Source organism: Erpetoichthys calabaricus, chromosome 3 (assembly GCF_900747795.2).
Source record: "Erpetoichthys calabaricus chromosome 3, fErpCal1.3, whole genome shotgun sequence".
Classification (NCBI taxonomy): Eukaryota; Metazoa; Chordata; class Cladistia; order Polypteriformes; family Polypteridae; genus Erpetoichthys; species Erpetoichthys calabaricus.
Window position 1 is genome coordinate 292,452,155 of NC_041396.2, and position 16,291 is coordinate 292,468,445.

Below are 16,291 nucleotides of genomic sequence, written 5' to 3' on the forward strand. Positions count from 1 at the left end.
CCTGCAAATTGCAGACTGACTGTAGGCTGGCCCCTCTGTGGCAGTCAAGGCTTGTCCCACCTGTGTCTGTGTTAGGCCCAGAGAAAGGCGTCGGATTTTAAAGTTCTTGGCAAACTCACGAATCTCCTCCAGATTTATCCCATCTTCATCTACCACTGGACCCTGTGGTTCTGCGAAACAAGACATCAATGTTGTATATCTGAAATTGCACTTTCCTAATGCAGAAATCAGAAAGGCTGTAAATGTGCACTTTATTGGTTTAACGTATGCTTCTAATTTTGGGCTAAGATAAAGTTTTGAAAGAAAAATATTAGGTGTTTGATAAAGTAATGTGTTTGTTACCATAAACATGCCCACCTTGTGAAATATGCCTTGGCATTCAGGACAGTTCTGAACTCCCATACCATTTTAAGGATGGGGCACAGGTTGATCACAAAAAAGTAAGGTTGGCTGTGAGATGTGCTAGAAACCACTGTTTCTATTAGTAAATTAGTGATAGATAGATAGATAGATAGATAGATAGATAGATAGATAGATAGATAGATAGATAGATAGATAGATAGATAGATAGATAGATAGATAGATAGTGTGGGATATGGCTGGCCTGTCATCCTGGCAAACACCCCCAGGCCGCCAGATGGAGCTCTCCCTGTGGCATGGATGTGCCCCGAATACCACCAGGGAATCATGGACGATGGAGTTTTCCTTTACAGCCCTGCTGGATACCACAGGGGCCAACAGATGACGCTACAGGGAGGCCCAGAGAGTTGTTTGTGCCCTATAGCCCGGAAGTATGTCGTAGGCAAGGCGACAAAGGAAATTACGTGCTTCCGGGATGAAGAAAAGGACTTTTTCTCTGACCCGGAAGTGATCAGGAATCACATGGACTGGTAGGGTTGGAACCACTTCCAGGTCAGGGAATATAAAAGGATGATGGGAAATCCCAGACGCTGAGCTGAGCTGGGTGGAAGAGTGGCAACGCGTCTGGGAGTGAGGAGGATTATTGTTATTATTGATTAGTGATTGTTTATTGTGTATTTATTTGAATATTGTGGAGAAGAGGGTGCTTTGTGCACGTTTTGTCTAAATAAATATAATATTTGGACTTTTACCTGGTGTCTGATGTGTGGTCTGAGGGTTCAAGGGGTCACGAGGACCCTAAATCTGTCACAATAGATAGATAGATATTACTAGTTACAGTGTGAAATACTGGTATTATTAGTAAATTAGGGTTAATTTCAAGGTTCTTTCTCAGGAGAGGTACCTTTTATTTCATCTCTATGATAAAGTTAACTTTTAATAAGACATACTGCGTCACACATGCATGCATGCATGGTGATCACCTTCAAGGCTTGAATAAGGTAAGCAATACCTCTCAGGGATGTGACGGGGTGCTCACGCTTATAACCTGTTCTCTTTTACACAGTTTTTTAGAAACCACCCAGTGAGGACGCTTACTCTCCTGTGTGACTTTAGGAGTAAGCCCTGCTCCTTCCAGGTTCAGCAGTATATATCTGGATGGCTGACTGAAAGACAGCAGCTTTTGAGATTTGGACTTGTACAGTGACAGGGCTCCCATGTAAAGCCATTCCTAATTTTGACCCTGAGTTCTGGGGCTTTTGTTCATCACATTTCCCTTGTGTCCTCAAGCACTTGTTATGTTTGGTTTTCTGTTTGTAAGTAAATGGGATTTTCACCATGTGTCACCCAACTTACTACAGAGTGGTCTGTGTCCTCTTTCACACAATTACAACTGTTGTGTCCTTATACATTTGGCTTTTCTGTAGCACTATCTGCTCATGGCTCTTTATCTCTGTGCTAATGTACTCCTCAGTTAAATGCATACCCTTTTCAGGGAGCAAAAGGATTTCTAAATCTATCTGTAAGCACTAATAATGAGATATATGCTTTACATTTCTTTACCAGTTTCTAGCTCGAGACAGAGTCACAGTGTATAAGGCAGAGCTGGGGGTAATGCAGTACTAAACAATGTGTTACTGTAATCTACTTACATTTCTTAGTAATTAAGTAGTATAATTAATTATAGTTTAAATTCTCATAATCACAGAGCAAGAGGCATCTGGAAGGATATTAATCTTCAGTTCTGTAACCTCAAGCTGATCTCTTCCAACTATGATTGGCTCATTCAGGCATACTTTGAGCTGTATCTAGTAGTGAGTTCTCATCAAATTATATGGGGCAATACTTTCCCCTCACAAACAAGATGTATTTTCCCTTCTCTCTCTGTTTATCTTGAAGGACTGAAAGTGTGCTCAATTGGAGCTCTCAAAGCTTGGCAAGCAGCTTACCACAAATTGAGCTGAGGAAGGCCACATCACAGTCACAGACAAAAGACCATGTGCCAATGACAAATAAGTAGAGACCTCTAAAAGAAATTCCAGATGAGTCGACCAGGACCTTCAATGGCCAGCCCAGAAGAGGCTCACTCCCAATTACCACAAAAGTCTTCTGCCTCGCTCAGTCCCAAAATGGGGAAGCTGTTTATCAAAATTCAAAGGGTACTTAATGTCCTAAAATGCCTCTCAAGAAGGAAAAGTCAAGTAAAAACTTCAGCCTGTGACCAAAAACGGCAAATCTTTATAAATGACATCTATTTATTATGAAAAAGTGTATAACAAAAAAATACCCAAGGAGCAAAAGGAGACAAAAAAAGTTGTCTAAAAGGCAATCTAAGTTTAAACGAGTGCAATCCATTAATCCAAAAATCATAATCCAAACACAGTATTAGTGATGTTGCATGAGATGTAGAGGCTTTGAAACTTGCTTCCGGTAATCCAGGACATATTCAGTGATGCCTATATTGGTGCTTGTATCATTTCATTCAACACAATTGATGACATGTGAAACCTCACAGCCCATCTGCATTACATGATTGGTTTGGGCGATGACTTGAATCATAGAACAGAATATTAATGTATAACAGATCTACATGAAATATAGAGGCCAACTAACCATCCCTGATTTGCTTCACACTTTATGGAAATAATGTTGTTGTACACAAAAAAGTCACGTAAGGTATGCAAATCAAAAGAGAAGTCCGAATAGAAAGAATTCAAAACTGAAGTGAAGCCTTGCGCTAGGTCTACTTGATAAATAAACTAACTACTCTAGAATCTAGAAGGTTTTTCAAAAGAATATATCCACTCCACCAAGGCATGAAGCTATGTTGCAGAGCCTCCATATGTATAGTGGAAATTCCACATACTTCATTGAAATGCCAGTCATTGTCATGTGCAGGGCAGGATTATGGGAAGGGCCTGTAGGTGACCCCCAGAAATGCGCTTATTGCAACGAATTTTCAGGGTTTGCCAGTAATCATCAATGTTTATATTAGATGTGACACAGTAAGTCACAAATGGAAGTACCAAATGTATAAAATCTTGTACTATATTGATCTTTAAGTATATCCTCATCATTATATTTTATTTGGCAAACACTATCATTAACAGCAACTTAAAAATAAAAAAAAGTAAAAAATAATACACAGCAAAATTTTAAAACAAATCACAAGAAGCATAGGTTATACTTTAAAAAGCAGTTTGTTGAAGGTAATTCAAGTGTACAGAACACAATTTGGTAAGTTTGCATAGTGGGATACTAGTTGTGAAACAACAGCATGCAGGATTAAACTTAATGGGATTCTCTTCTCCCTTTACAGGTGCAGCAAACATATATTATATTTCATTTCACCTTTGTTTTAGGAATTCTGTGTCAAGCCAGCAACCTCCAGAAAACACATGTTGGTTGAGGTAGCTTTCCCAACACTGAAAATGCTCTTTGATTTTAAAGCTGTTATAACATTAAAATGACAATCAGAAATATGGCAGTCACTTTCCATTATGTTTAATGAGAAGGGCAACCAGCTGTTGTTTGAATTAATGGTTAACTATTTTAATGTAAAACAACACAACTTCCAGGATCTCAGGTTTAAGAGTGAAATGAAATAGGACCAGAGGCGAAATGTATTTTTAGAATGCTGGAGAAGTGTTTAAAATCAGTTCTTAGTACACCCATTAATCAAAGACCAGAGCAATGTGGCAGAAAAATCTGTCTGTTTTATAAATGATGATAAAAACTAACAATTAAAAATTATGAAAAAGTTGATCTAGTTATGTACAAAACACATGCAAAATACACAAGTTTTGCAGTGTAGCATCTCTGGAGTAACACAATGCCGAAAACAATTAGAGGAAATAAATACTTTGTTTACAATCAAATGTCATGTTTTATATTCAAATAAGACTTTTTTAGCATAGATCTGAATTATATTCAAATAGTGATGACAATTTTGACAGCCTTAATACTTATTGAAAATCCTTACAGGACAAGCTACAAAAAATAAACAAAAACACTAATCCTGATTTGATCCCTTTCTTCACATGCAGTTAATAGTAGGAGCAGAGAGAGAGAGAAAGGACATGTGCTATGCTATTGTGATTTTGTTTTTATAAATATTTTGTAAAAATTTTATAAATATCCCTTCCGTTCAGTGTTTTGTTAAAAGACAATGGTAAAAGCACGTATAAAAATGAAGAATTTCACCGAATGCAAAGTGGAGGTCCTACTCAGTGAAGTGGAGGCAACACAAAATGTAAATTTTGGTGGCTTAGGCATTGGTATGAGCAACAAAAGGAAACTGATGGAGTGGCACTCAAAATTTCAAGTTGAGAAAGTCGCACAGTTCCCGAAATAAAAAAAGAAGTGGTCAGATGTCAAAGTCGATGTGAAAAGGCAAGTGTCTGAGTGTCATACAAAAGAGTATTAGGGCCACAGAGAAGAAAAAAAAAATAGGGACACAGTGAAGGAAAAAAGGTCTATGTTGAGATTAAAGTTGAAATGTTGATTATAATCTCAAAATTTCCACTTTAATTTCATAGTTTATTTTATCATTAAAGTAGAACATCATAAACTTCATCTTAAATTGATGTTTCATTTACTAGAGCTTCTCAAATCCCATTGTAACTAAAGTAGCATTTTAAATGCTTCATATTCTATGTGTTCCCCGACCAAGTCCTTAATAGCTACATTCTTCTTAAACTGGATTTCTTTTACACCGAAAGGAGCATGCAGACAGTGATCGCCACATAGAATACATTACATTCATGATATTACAGCTCTCTGAACATTGTAGAATACTAAGATATTTTTGATATAATGTTCATGGTGAAAAGCATTAAAGCATGTATTAAACACATGTGGGCATGGTGACGCATGGGTAGTGATGAGCTGGTGCCCCGTCCAGGGATTGTTCTTGCATCCTGCTGCTGTGGCATGTGTGACCCTGGATGAAATCATTTATTGCAGCAGTACTGTGTCTATCAAATGTACCAACCCCCAATTCCTGTCCTGCCACACAATAAGTGTCTGTAATAAATGTAAAAACCAGCTGTAAGCTCAGCATGGTGATTCTTCAGAACTTTTAAGGTACATTGAAACATCTTTGTTATACATGCCCCCACATGTTTAATTATTAACAGTATACATTATTTAAATTAAGTTAACAATTTATCTGTAAAACATAATACATATAACTAGCCAACCCGCGGCGTAGCATACGCCGCATAATCACGCTGCTTTTTTAATGATTTTTAAGCAGAGGGAAAAAAATGAACATTTGCAAAATCCGTAATTTAATAAACCACCAAGAAAAGTAACACTGCAACAATGCATGCTACGAGCCAACATACAATCATCGTTCAGTACGCACTGCCTGCTCATGTGCCCGCCCCCAACTCCTCACCTGAGTCGCTTTCGTCTGTGCACCTCTGAGCCACGTTGTCTTTTCATTGTTCTTTGTGGTTTCCGCCAGCTTTTCTATATACAGGTGCTGGTCATAAAATTAGAATATCATGACAAAGTTGATTTATTTCAGTAATTCCATTCAAAAAGTGAAACTTGTATATTAGATTCATTCATTACACACAGACTGATGTATTTCAAATGTTTATTTCTTTTAATGTTGATGATTATAACTGACAATTAATGAAAGTCCCAAATTCAGTATCTCGGAAAATTAGAATTCAATTAAGACCAATGCAAAAAAAGGATTTTTAGAAATGTTGGCCAACTGAAAGGTATGAACATGAAAAGTATGAGCATGTACAGCACTCAATATTTAGTTGGGGCTCCTTTGGCCTGGATTACTGCAGCAATGCGGTGTGGCATGGAGTCGATCAGTCTGTGGCACTGCTCAGGTGTTATGAGAGCCCATGTTGCTCTGGTAGTGACCTTCAGCTCTTCTGAATTGTTGGGTCTGGCGTAATGCATCTTCCTCTTCACAATACCCCATAGATTTTCTATGGGGTTAAGGTCAGGCGAGTTTGTTGGCCAATCAAGAACAAGGATACCATGGTCCTTAAACCAGGTACTGGTAGCTTTGGCACTGTGTGCAGGTGCCAGGTCCTGTTGGAAAATGAAATCTGCATCTCCATAAAGTTCGTCAGCAGCAGGAAGCATGAAGTGCTCTAAAACTTCCTGGTAGACGGCTGCGTTGACCTTGGACCTCAGAAAACACAATGGAGCAACAACAGCAGATGACATGACACCCCAAACCATCACTGACTGTGGAAACTTTACACTGGACCTCACGCAACGTGGATTCTGTCCCTCTCCTCTCTTCCTCCAGACTCTGGGACCTTGATTTCCAAAGGAAATGCAAAATTTACTTTCATCAGAGAACATAACTTTGGACCACTCAGCAGCAGTCCAGTCCTTTTTGTCTTTAGCCCAGGTGAGATGCTTCTGACGCTGTCTCTTGTTCAAGAGTGGCTTGACACAAGGAATGCGACAGCTGAAACCCATGTCTTGCATACGTCTGTGCGTGGTGGTTCTTGAAGCACTGACTCCAGCTGCAGTCCACTCTTTGTGAATCTCCCCCACATTTTTGAATGGGTTTTGTTTCATAATCCTCTCCAAGGTGCGGTTATCCCTATTGCTTGTACACTTTTTTCTACCACATCTTGTCCTTCCCTTTGCCTCTCTATTAATGTGCTTGGACACAGAGCTCTGTGAACAGCCAGCCTCTTTAGCAATGACCTTTTGTGTCTTGCCCTCCTTGTGCAAGGTGTCAATGGTCGTCTTTTGGACAACTGTCAAGTCAGCAGTCTTCCCCATGATTGTGTAGCCTACAGAACTAGACTGAGAGACCATTTAAAGGCTTTTGCAGGTGTTATGCGTTAATTAGCTGATTAGAGTGTGGCACCAGGTGTCTTCAATATTGAACCTTTTCGCAATAGTCTAATTTTCCGAGATACTGAATTTGGGACTTTCATTAGTTGTCAGTTATAATCATCAACATTAAAAGAAAAACATTTGAAATACATCAGTCTGTGTTTCACTTTTTGAATGGAATTACTGAAATAAATCAACTTTGTCATGATATTCTAATTTAATGACCAGCACTTGTATAATCCACCAAGTCACCTGACCATGGTAGTACCAAGGGGGCAGGGTTTGGATGTGCGTGCAAAGGGCAGGGACGTAATCAGTGCGAGCGTATGACTCGCACTTACTGGGTATTCCTCGTTCGTGGGGAACAATTGCAAGCCCCGGTCCCCATCACGAATGGGGTTCAACGGCTTACCCATGCCTGTCGGTGCCGGGTAGACACACGTTCATCCATTCAGTGTAGCGCGCGTGCAGTACTGGACATCCAAGGGCATCACAGACCTGTTAATGCTCAATCTTACGTGGCTGAAAGCCACTTGTCCCTCTAAGAAGTTGGATGCTGACTGCTTGGCGATCGTGTAACTATTTAGCAGTAGGGAGTCTCATTTGTTTTCAGAATTAACCAGACTAATCGCTCCACAAACTAAGTACGGCCATGCAACACCACGCACAGAATCAAGAAAGAGCTATCAATCTGTCAATCCTCTCTGTGTCCGGGCCGGGTGAGGTTTCCCGTGTTGAGTCAAATTAAGCAAAATTTGTGTGTGGTGAGTTGTTGCATCCGGGCACATGAGCAGGCACTGTGAATGCCTTGAGAGCGTGGGTGGACGCGTGCTGGGGAATAATGAGTATCTATATATCTTCTTAGATATAGACAGCGTCTGATAGTTGTGATGGTTTTACACTCCAGTACATTGCGGTGAACGCTGGTAACAGTCAGGCGGACGGGCGGGCAGGCGTTCTCGTCCCATGCTCTTAAAGTTGGTAGGCATGTCTCTGTATTGGTTTGAGTTGTTGGGCAGTGCTCTGCCGTTTGTATCTCATGGTCGGACGACTTGGTGGATTATATATAGAAATGCAGCCGAAACCGAAAAGAATAATGAAAAGTCAGCGTGGCTCAGTGGTGCATGTGTACTGTAGCAAAGACGAAAGCGAGTTGGTGAGTTGTTGCATCCGGGCACATGAGCAGGCACTGTGAATGCCTTGAGAGTGTGGGTGGACGCGTGCTCGAGTTGGTGGGCGTGAGTTGGTGGGCTGGGCTTTGTGAGTTGACTGACATGGCTATTTTTTGCGTATCCCATGGTTGTCTTCCGGCAGTGTGAATGCCTCGAGAGACAGGGGGTCCTTGTTTGGTGATTTGTTGCAGTTTGTGAGTTAACAGCTGCGATGGTTTTACACGTTTGGCGAGTTGTTGCTGTTTGTTAGTTAAAAGCTGCGATGGTTTTACACGCTGGTAACAGTCAGGCGGGCGGGCAGTCGTTCTCGTCCCATGGTCTTAGAGTTCGTAGGCGTGGCTGTGTTGTCAGCGGGTGTGGCTCTGTGAGTTGTTGGCGTATCCCATCGTCTTAGCGTTGGTGGGCGGGACTCTGTGAATTGGTGGGCATGGCTATATCGTGCGTATCCCATGGTTGTCTTGCCTGTTCTGTCGGCTTAGTGAATTATATATATAGATTTAATTAATTTAATCATAAAAATTATATCAAGTACACATCCAAGTATTCTAACAGCACACAGGTCCAAGAGGATAGCTCTTGGAAATCTAAATTGATTTAGAAGCCAGTCATAATCATCTGTAAATACACGCTCTCTTCTATTGAATCGAATTGAATTCCTTTATTGTCCTTGTATGGTACAATGAAATTCAATATGCAACTCCTCTATACATTTGATAAAATAATAATAATAATTGATAAAAAACAATGACAAATATACAATATGAAAGTGCAAGTACAATATATAGTACAGATAGTGCAGATGGTTCATAAAGTGGCTCAGGTTGTGCAATATTACAGCTGTAGTGCAAGTTTACAGTAAGGTAATTGTAATTGTAAGAACAAACAGTTCTACCGGTGCACTTAATGTACTGATTGAGTGTGTTTTTATCTCTTGGGAAGAAACTGTTTCTGAGCCTTGAGGTCCATGCAGGAAAGGCTCTGAAGTGTTTGCCAGATAGGCAAAGTTCAAATAGACTGTGGCATTGGTGAGTGGAATCCATGCAGATGCTGATGCCTTTCCTGAGGCAGCATGTGCTATAAATGTTCTCCAGGACTGGAAGCTGTATTCTGATACAGCTGTGCTCTCGTCACAGCCCTCTGTAGAGCTTTCCGATCAGCTGCTGTGCAGCTGTGATACTACACCCAGATATAATGGGTTAAAATACTCTCAGTGGTTCACTCAGCCTTAAATTTGTAAATGATTTTAAATACACTGACATTAATTGTATAATGCCTGTGTCATGGATGTGAATCTAAAAAAGAAAGGGAGACCACAGAGAAACAGTAGCACTGCTTTGACACAGGGTGCAGCCCGTTTGCAAAAGGCTGCCATGAAAATGTGCATGGCTTTACACCAAGTTTAGTTTTTTTATACTTCTTGAAGTGGGCATGGAAACAGGTGTATGCAATATTTTTGTGTCTATGCACTGTTTATTATTGAGGCCTCAGAGCTTTTACGGTGTCACAGAGAAAAAGAAAGTTGTAAACATTACTTTCAGGCTTTACCAGACATTTCAATTGGTGAGCAATTGTTCTATAAACTCAGTCTAGTTAAGAATAGGGACAGATAAACAATGGAACAAGATACCAAACCATTTCACTCTAATGTCAATTGAAAGTGATCTATTTCAGAAACTGGACTTTAGTGTTCTGATGAAAGAAACTCAAAGAATGTAACAGAACTTAGAAAAGTTCCATTTTTTTTTTTTTTTTTTTTGGTCTCGTCCGTTATGGCCGCATACGGTGGTGTAAGAATAGGAACGGAAAATGGTGAGAAAGGAATTCAGAAATCAAGAAGAAATAAATACTTCTTGAAAGACGTAGTGTGCATGTACAATTTCCGGCCAAGTAGGATTACATGTGAAAGTGATACATAAATCAGGCTTTCCGAATTTACGTACTATGGCCATGGCATCCTGTTAGTTTTGTTGCATGTATCTTGGACTTCCTGGAAATGTGGACGGTAATATGTTCATTTTGCCTACACGTACCTTGTTATTTTCAGCGTTTGCTTGCAGTGAGTCAGAGTCATTTGTATTGTTCCACGCGCAGATCTTGTTGATGTAATCTGAGATAGTTGATACGCGTGCCCCCCGTTTAAACATACGCATCTACGACGTACCGTTGGAATAGTTTGCCACTGGAGTGCAAAATACTAAATGTATTCCTCATTGCTAATCTGTACGCATAAAATTGGCATTCAGTAAGCCTTATTCGCTTGACAGTTCTTTTATCGGGAACATGTTGTAAATCTTTGTGCCAGCCAATGTCTCCATAAGGGAATAAAAGTGGGTAAACCATAGGATCGCAATTCATATTGTGCATGGAAATCTGTTTACAGGAGTTGCCTATGGGATATATGCAAATGTCCCTTTCGGCAGGAGTTTCGCCATCTTTTCCGACGAAAATCTCTGCAACATTGGTGTGACATGTCGGGGCATTGTATCGTCGTAAATCCTGCCTAGGGGTTTCCTTGAGAACCATTCCTACAGATGCTGTTGGATTGGACTGAGCGATTTCATGCATGTGTTTGTGTGATTTAACGAAGGGATTGATGGTTCTGAACATGGAATCTAGCTGGAGAAGTACATTTTCGCTGCATGCAGAATTTGCTTTATTTTGTAAGCGTATTTAAGTAGCTTGCGCTGTGTCAAAAACATACAATTGTCCATATCCTGGAGAGGTAGAAGTGTTAGCACATAGTGGAGAGATTTTGTGATAAATTTGCCCGTGTATTTTAGAACAGTATGGTCCGTGGCCAGGAGGTTGAGTTATCTGTGCACCCATGGAAGCAAATGCTAAAGAAGGGTTGTATTCTCGAATGTGTTCATGATAATTTTTAGCTTCTGATGTTTGTTGTGTAAGAAGCTGTTGTAAAGACACAGGTGGCTCCCGCAAGGGTGGTAAAGCTACTTTACCGATGTGGCAGCACCTCGAGTACTTGTTGGATGTATAATGCTCAGCAGGCCAGTATAGTGCATGACATGGAAAACGGCGAATAGGAATCGAGAAATGCCGTGTCGGCTGTGTGTGAGCGGGTCCGGTTTTAAAGTGGAAGCAGGACGAACCAGAAGAGAAATATATATAAGAGATTCTATAAGTAAATATCTACGCACCCGTTGTGGATGATAGGGACTTCATCCAAACCGTATTTGCATCCATACCCAATGTGAACACTCATAAAATTATAATGGCTGGGTACTTCAATTCTGTTTTAAATCCAGACCCAGATAGGTCTCCTGCCACAAGGGCGATGACATCTAACACTGTAAAAACAATTACACAGTTTGTAACTGATCACAACTTATCAGACCCCTGTAGATTTCTAAACCCAAACTCAAGAATATATTCATTCTACTCAACAGTGCACCACTGCTACTCAAGAATTGATTATTTCTTTATAGACAACAATTTTTTGCCTACGATTAAATCTTGCAAGTACAACGCTATTGTTATGTCCAACCATGCCCCTTTGATCATGGAGCTCAAATCATTATGCCACATATACTCATCTCACAGCTTGCGTCTTAACCCACTTTTATTACGAGAATTGTACAGAATTTATATCCAAACAAACAAATACAGCCTCAGAGGTCTCTGCAGGAATACTCTGGAGACTTTCTCAGTAGGACAGATTATTTCATATCTTTCCCTCAAAAATAAATTGGAAACCAAGAAGGTATCAGAGCTAATCAGTGAAATTACCATGACATGCCAAGTGTCCAAATGAGACACTTCATAGGAAAAGACAGGCTGTGCATTCAGAACTCAACGTCTTGACAACTAAAGAAACAGAAAAACTCATTTTTAAATCAAGACATCATTACTATGAACATGGAGAGAAAGCTAATAAGATCTTAGTTCAACAAATCCACAAGCATTAAGTTTGCAATGCAATCCCAGCAATTACCAACATAGACGGAGGCAAAATCATTGACCATAAAAATATAATGCACACATTTAGAGACTACTACAACTCCTTATATTCTACTCGGTTTAAAGAAGACAAGACACAATCTAATGCATTTTGGATGCATTACAGATACCACAACTAGATACTCTCAGTGCAGAGGACTGGATAAACCTCTGGCACTATCAGAATTATTAGATGATATAAACTCACTTCAGAGTGGGAAAGCAGCAGGCCCTGATGGCTACGCTGCCGAATTTTATAACTAATTATCAATTAAGTTAGCCCCCCTCTTATTAGCAACATTTACAGAAGCTAGAGACAATAAAATTCTACCTGAAACTTTTCACCAAGTATTAATTACCATCTTTCCTAAGCAAAATAAGGACTCATTACAATGTGCATCATTCAGACCAGTTTCACTTCTGAATAATGATGTTAAGATACTCTCCAACCTACTAGCTAGATGGATTGAAAAAGTGCTTCCTTCGGTAATATCATAAGACCAAACTGGATTTATTAAAGGCTGACAATCTTCGACACCTGTTTAAAGTAATATATTCACCAACAAATAACACCCCTGAGATGATGATATTGCTGGATGCAGAAAAAGCATTTGATATGGTTGAATGTAATTACCTTTTCACTACATTGGAGAAATTTGGGTTTGGCCCCAACATTTGTGCATGGATCAAACTACTGTATACCAGTCCAGAAGCTTTAGTTTGTAGTAACAACATTATTTCAGACTACTTCAAACTACAACATGGTACTAGACAAGGATGCCCCTTGTCACCACTGCTTTTTGCAATCGCCATTGAGCCACTGGCAGAGATAAAGGGAATTATCAGAGAAGGACTTGAATGGAATCTTTGAAAGTAAGAAGATGTCTAAGGAGTAGAGAAGAAGTGTTCTGGTACCGATTTTTAAGAATAAGGGGGATGTGCAGAGGTGTACTAACTACAGGGGGACAAAATTGATGAGCCACAGCATGAAGTTAAGGGAAAGAGTAGTGGAAGCTATGTTAAGATGGGAGGTGATGATTAGTGAGCAGCTGTAGGGTTTCATGCCAAGAAAGAGCACAACAGATGGAACGTTTGCTGTAAGGGTGTTGATGGAGAAGTATATGGAGAAGGCCAGAACGAGTTGCATTGGGATATTGTGGACCTGGAGAAAACATATGACAGGGTGCCTCAAGAGGAGTTGTGATATTGTATGAGGGAGCTGGGAGTGGCAGAGAAGTATGTAAGAGTTGTACAGGACATGTACCAGAGACGTGCAACAGTGGTGAAGTCTGCAGTAGGAGTGACGGTTGCATTCAATGTGGAGATAGAATTACATCAGGAATCGGCTCTGAGTCTTATCTAATTTGCAGTGGTGATGGACAGGTTGACAGATTAGATTAGACAGGAGTCCCCTTGGACTATGAGGTTTGCTGATGACATTGTGATCTGTAGTGAGAGTAGGGAGCAGGTTGAGGAGACCCTGGAGAGGTGGAGATATGCTCTAGAGAGGAAAGGAATAAAAGTCAGTAGGACCACCACGACAGAATACATGTGTGTAAATGAGAGGAAGGTCAGTTAAATAAATTAAATAAAGGAAAAACCGAAATCTTAGTGATTGGCAATAATGGATACAATGAGGCTATTAGAAATAAACTGGATGCATTAGGATTAAAAGTCAAATCGGAGGTAAAAAGCTTAGGGGTAACCGTTGATTGTAATCTGAATTTTAAATCGCATATTAATTAGATCACTAGGACAGCATTTTTTCACCTAAGAAACATAGCGAAAGATGCAGAGAAATTAGTTCATGCGTTTGTTTTCAGTCGGCTAGATTACTGTAACGCACTCCTCTCAGGTCTACCCAAAAAAGACATCAATCGTTTGCAACTGGTGCAGAATGCAGCTGCAAGAATCCTTACCAGGAAAAGAAAATCCGAACACATTTCTCCAGTTTTGATGTCACTACACTGGTTACCTGTGTCATTCAGAATTGACTTTAAAATTCTGCTTATGGTTTATAAAGCTTTAAATAATCTCGCCCCGGCTTATATATCGGAATGTCTGACACCTTATATTCCAAATCGTAACCTCAGATCCTCAACTGAGTGTCTCTTTAGAATTCCAAGAGCAAAACTTAAAAGAAGTGGTGAGGCGGCCTTCTGCTGTTATGCACCTAAAATCTGGAATAGCCTGCCAGTAGGAATTCGCCAGGCTAATACAGTGGAGCACTTTAAAAAACTACTGAAAACACATTATTTTAACATGGCCTTCTCATAACTTCACTGTAATTTAATCCTGATACTCTGTATATCCAATTCATTATAATAACTATTCATTCAAAAACTGTACTAACCCCTACTCTCTCTTCTGTTTCCTTTTCCGGTGTGCCACCACCATCTACCCAAAGCACCATGATGTCCCAACAATGATGGATGGATTAAAAGACAGAAGTCTGTATGACCATCAGCATCAAGTGACTCCGTGAAAAACCGAACTACAAAGAGGACTATTTCATTTATGTTAGGTAGAATGCCCAGAGGGGACTGGGCGGTCTCGTGGCCTGGAACCCCTACAGATTTTATTTTTTTCTCCAGCCTTCTGGAGTTTTTTTTTGTTTTTTTCTGTCCACCCTGGCCATCGGACCTTACTCCTTTCTATGTTAACTAATGTTGTCTTATTTTAATTTCTTATTTTGTCTTTTATTTTTCTTCTCTTCATTATGTAAAGCACTTTGAGCTACTTTTTGTATGAAAATGTGCTATATAAATAAATGTTGTTGTTGTTGTTGTTGTTGAATGGTGAGGATGCAGGGAGTAGAGCTGGCTAAAGTGGATGAGTTTAAATACTTGGGATCAACAGTACAGCGTAATGGGGATTGTGGAAGAGAGGTGAAGAAGAGAGTGCAGGCTGGGTGGAATGGGTGGAGAAGAGTGTCTGGAGTAATTTGTGACAGACAGTTATCAGCAAGAGTGAAAGGGAAGATTTACAGGATGGGAGTGAGACCAGCTATGTTATATGGGATGGAGATGGTGGCATTGACCAGAAAGCAGGAGACAGAGCTGGAGGTGGCAGAGTTAAAGATGCTAAGATTTGCATTGGGTGTGACGAGGATGGACAGGATTATAAATGAGTACATTAGAGGGTCAGCTCAGGTTGGATGGCTGGGAGACAAAGTCAGAGAGGCGAGATTGTGTCGATTTGGACATGTATAGAGGAGAGATGCTAGGTATATTGGGAAATGGATGTTAAAGATAGAGCTGCCAGGCAAGAAGAAAAGAGGAAGGCCTAAGAGAAGGTTTATGGATGTGGTGAGAAAGAACATGCAGGTAATGGGTGTGACAGAGCAAGATGTAGAGGATAGGAAGAAGAACAAGATGATCTGCTGTGGCAACCAGATCAAAGAAGGACTTGAACAGAAAATTTCACTATATGCAGATGAAATGGAACTATATATATCAGATCCACAAAATACTGTGCCTGCAGTCCGAACAGCACTAACAGAATTTCAAAAGATTTCTGGTTTCAGAATTAAAGTGTGCTCTTTCCAGTGAACTCTCAAGCACACAATATTAGATTGGACACATACCTTTTATCATCGCAGATCAGTTTAAATACCTAGGGGTAAACATCACAAGTAAACATAATGCTCATTATCAACAAAATTTTGCTCTCTTTATGGAAAAAATTAAGCAAGACTTGCATAGATGGTCTACCCTTCATCTCTCTTTAACTGGAGGAATTAACACTGTCGAGATGAACATCCTTCTGAAGCTTCTTTTTCTATTTCAAAACATTCCAATATACATCAATTAATCATTTTTTTAAGAACTTAGGTTCAATCATAACCTCATTTATTTGGAATTCAAAACATCCACATATACAAAGGGTGACCCTACAAAGACCTAAGGCAGAAGGTGGCATGGCTCTACCTAACTTTCAATTTTATTACTGGGCAGCAAATAAATGAACATGCA

The 16,291-nt window shown here is 39.9% G+C and overlaps 1 protein-coding gene across 2 annotated transcripts in view; it reads right to left on the minus strand.

Annotated features, from left to right (window-relative positions):
• Positions 1–16,291, minus strand: part of pou6f1 (POU class 6 homeobox 1) — a 72,604-nt gene that overhangs the window by 4,565 nt on the left and 51,748 nt on the right. For both annotated transcript variants that reach the window (XM_028798533.2, XM_028798532.2), the window contains exon 9: positions 2–170. In XM_028798533.2, the coding sequence (XP_028654366.1) occupies positions 2–170 (169 nt within the window). The remainder of the gene's footprint in view (position 1; positions 171–16,291) is intronic.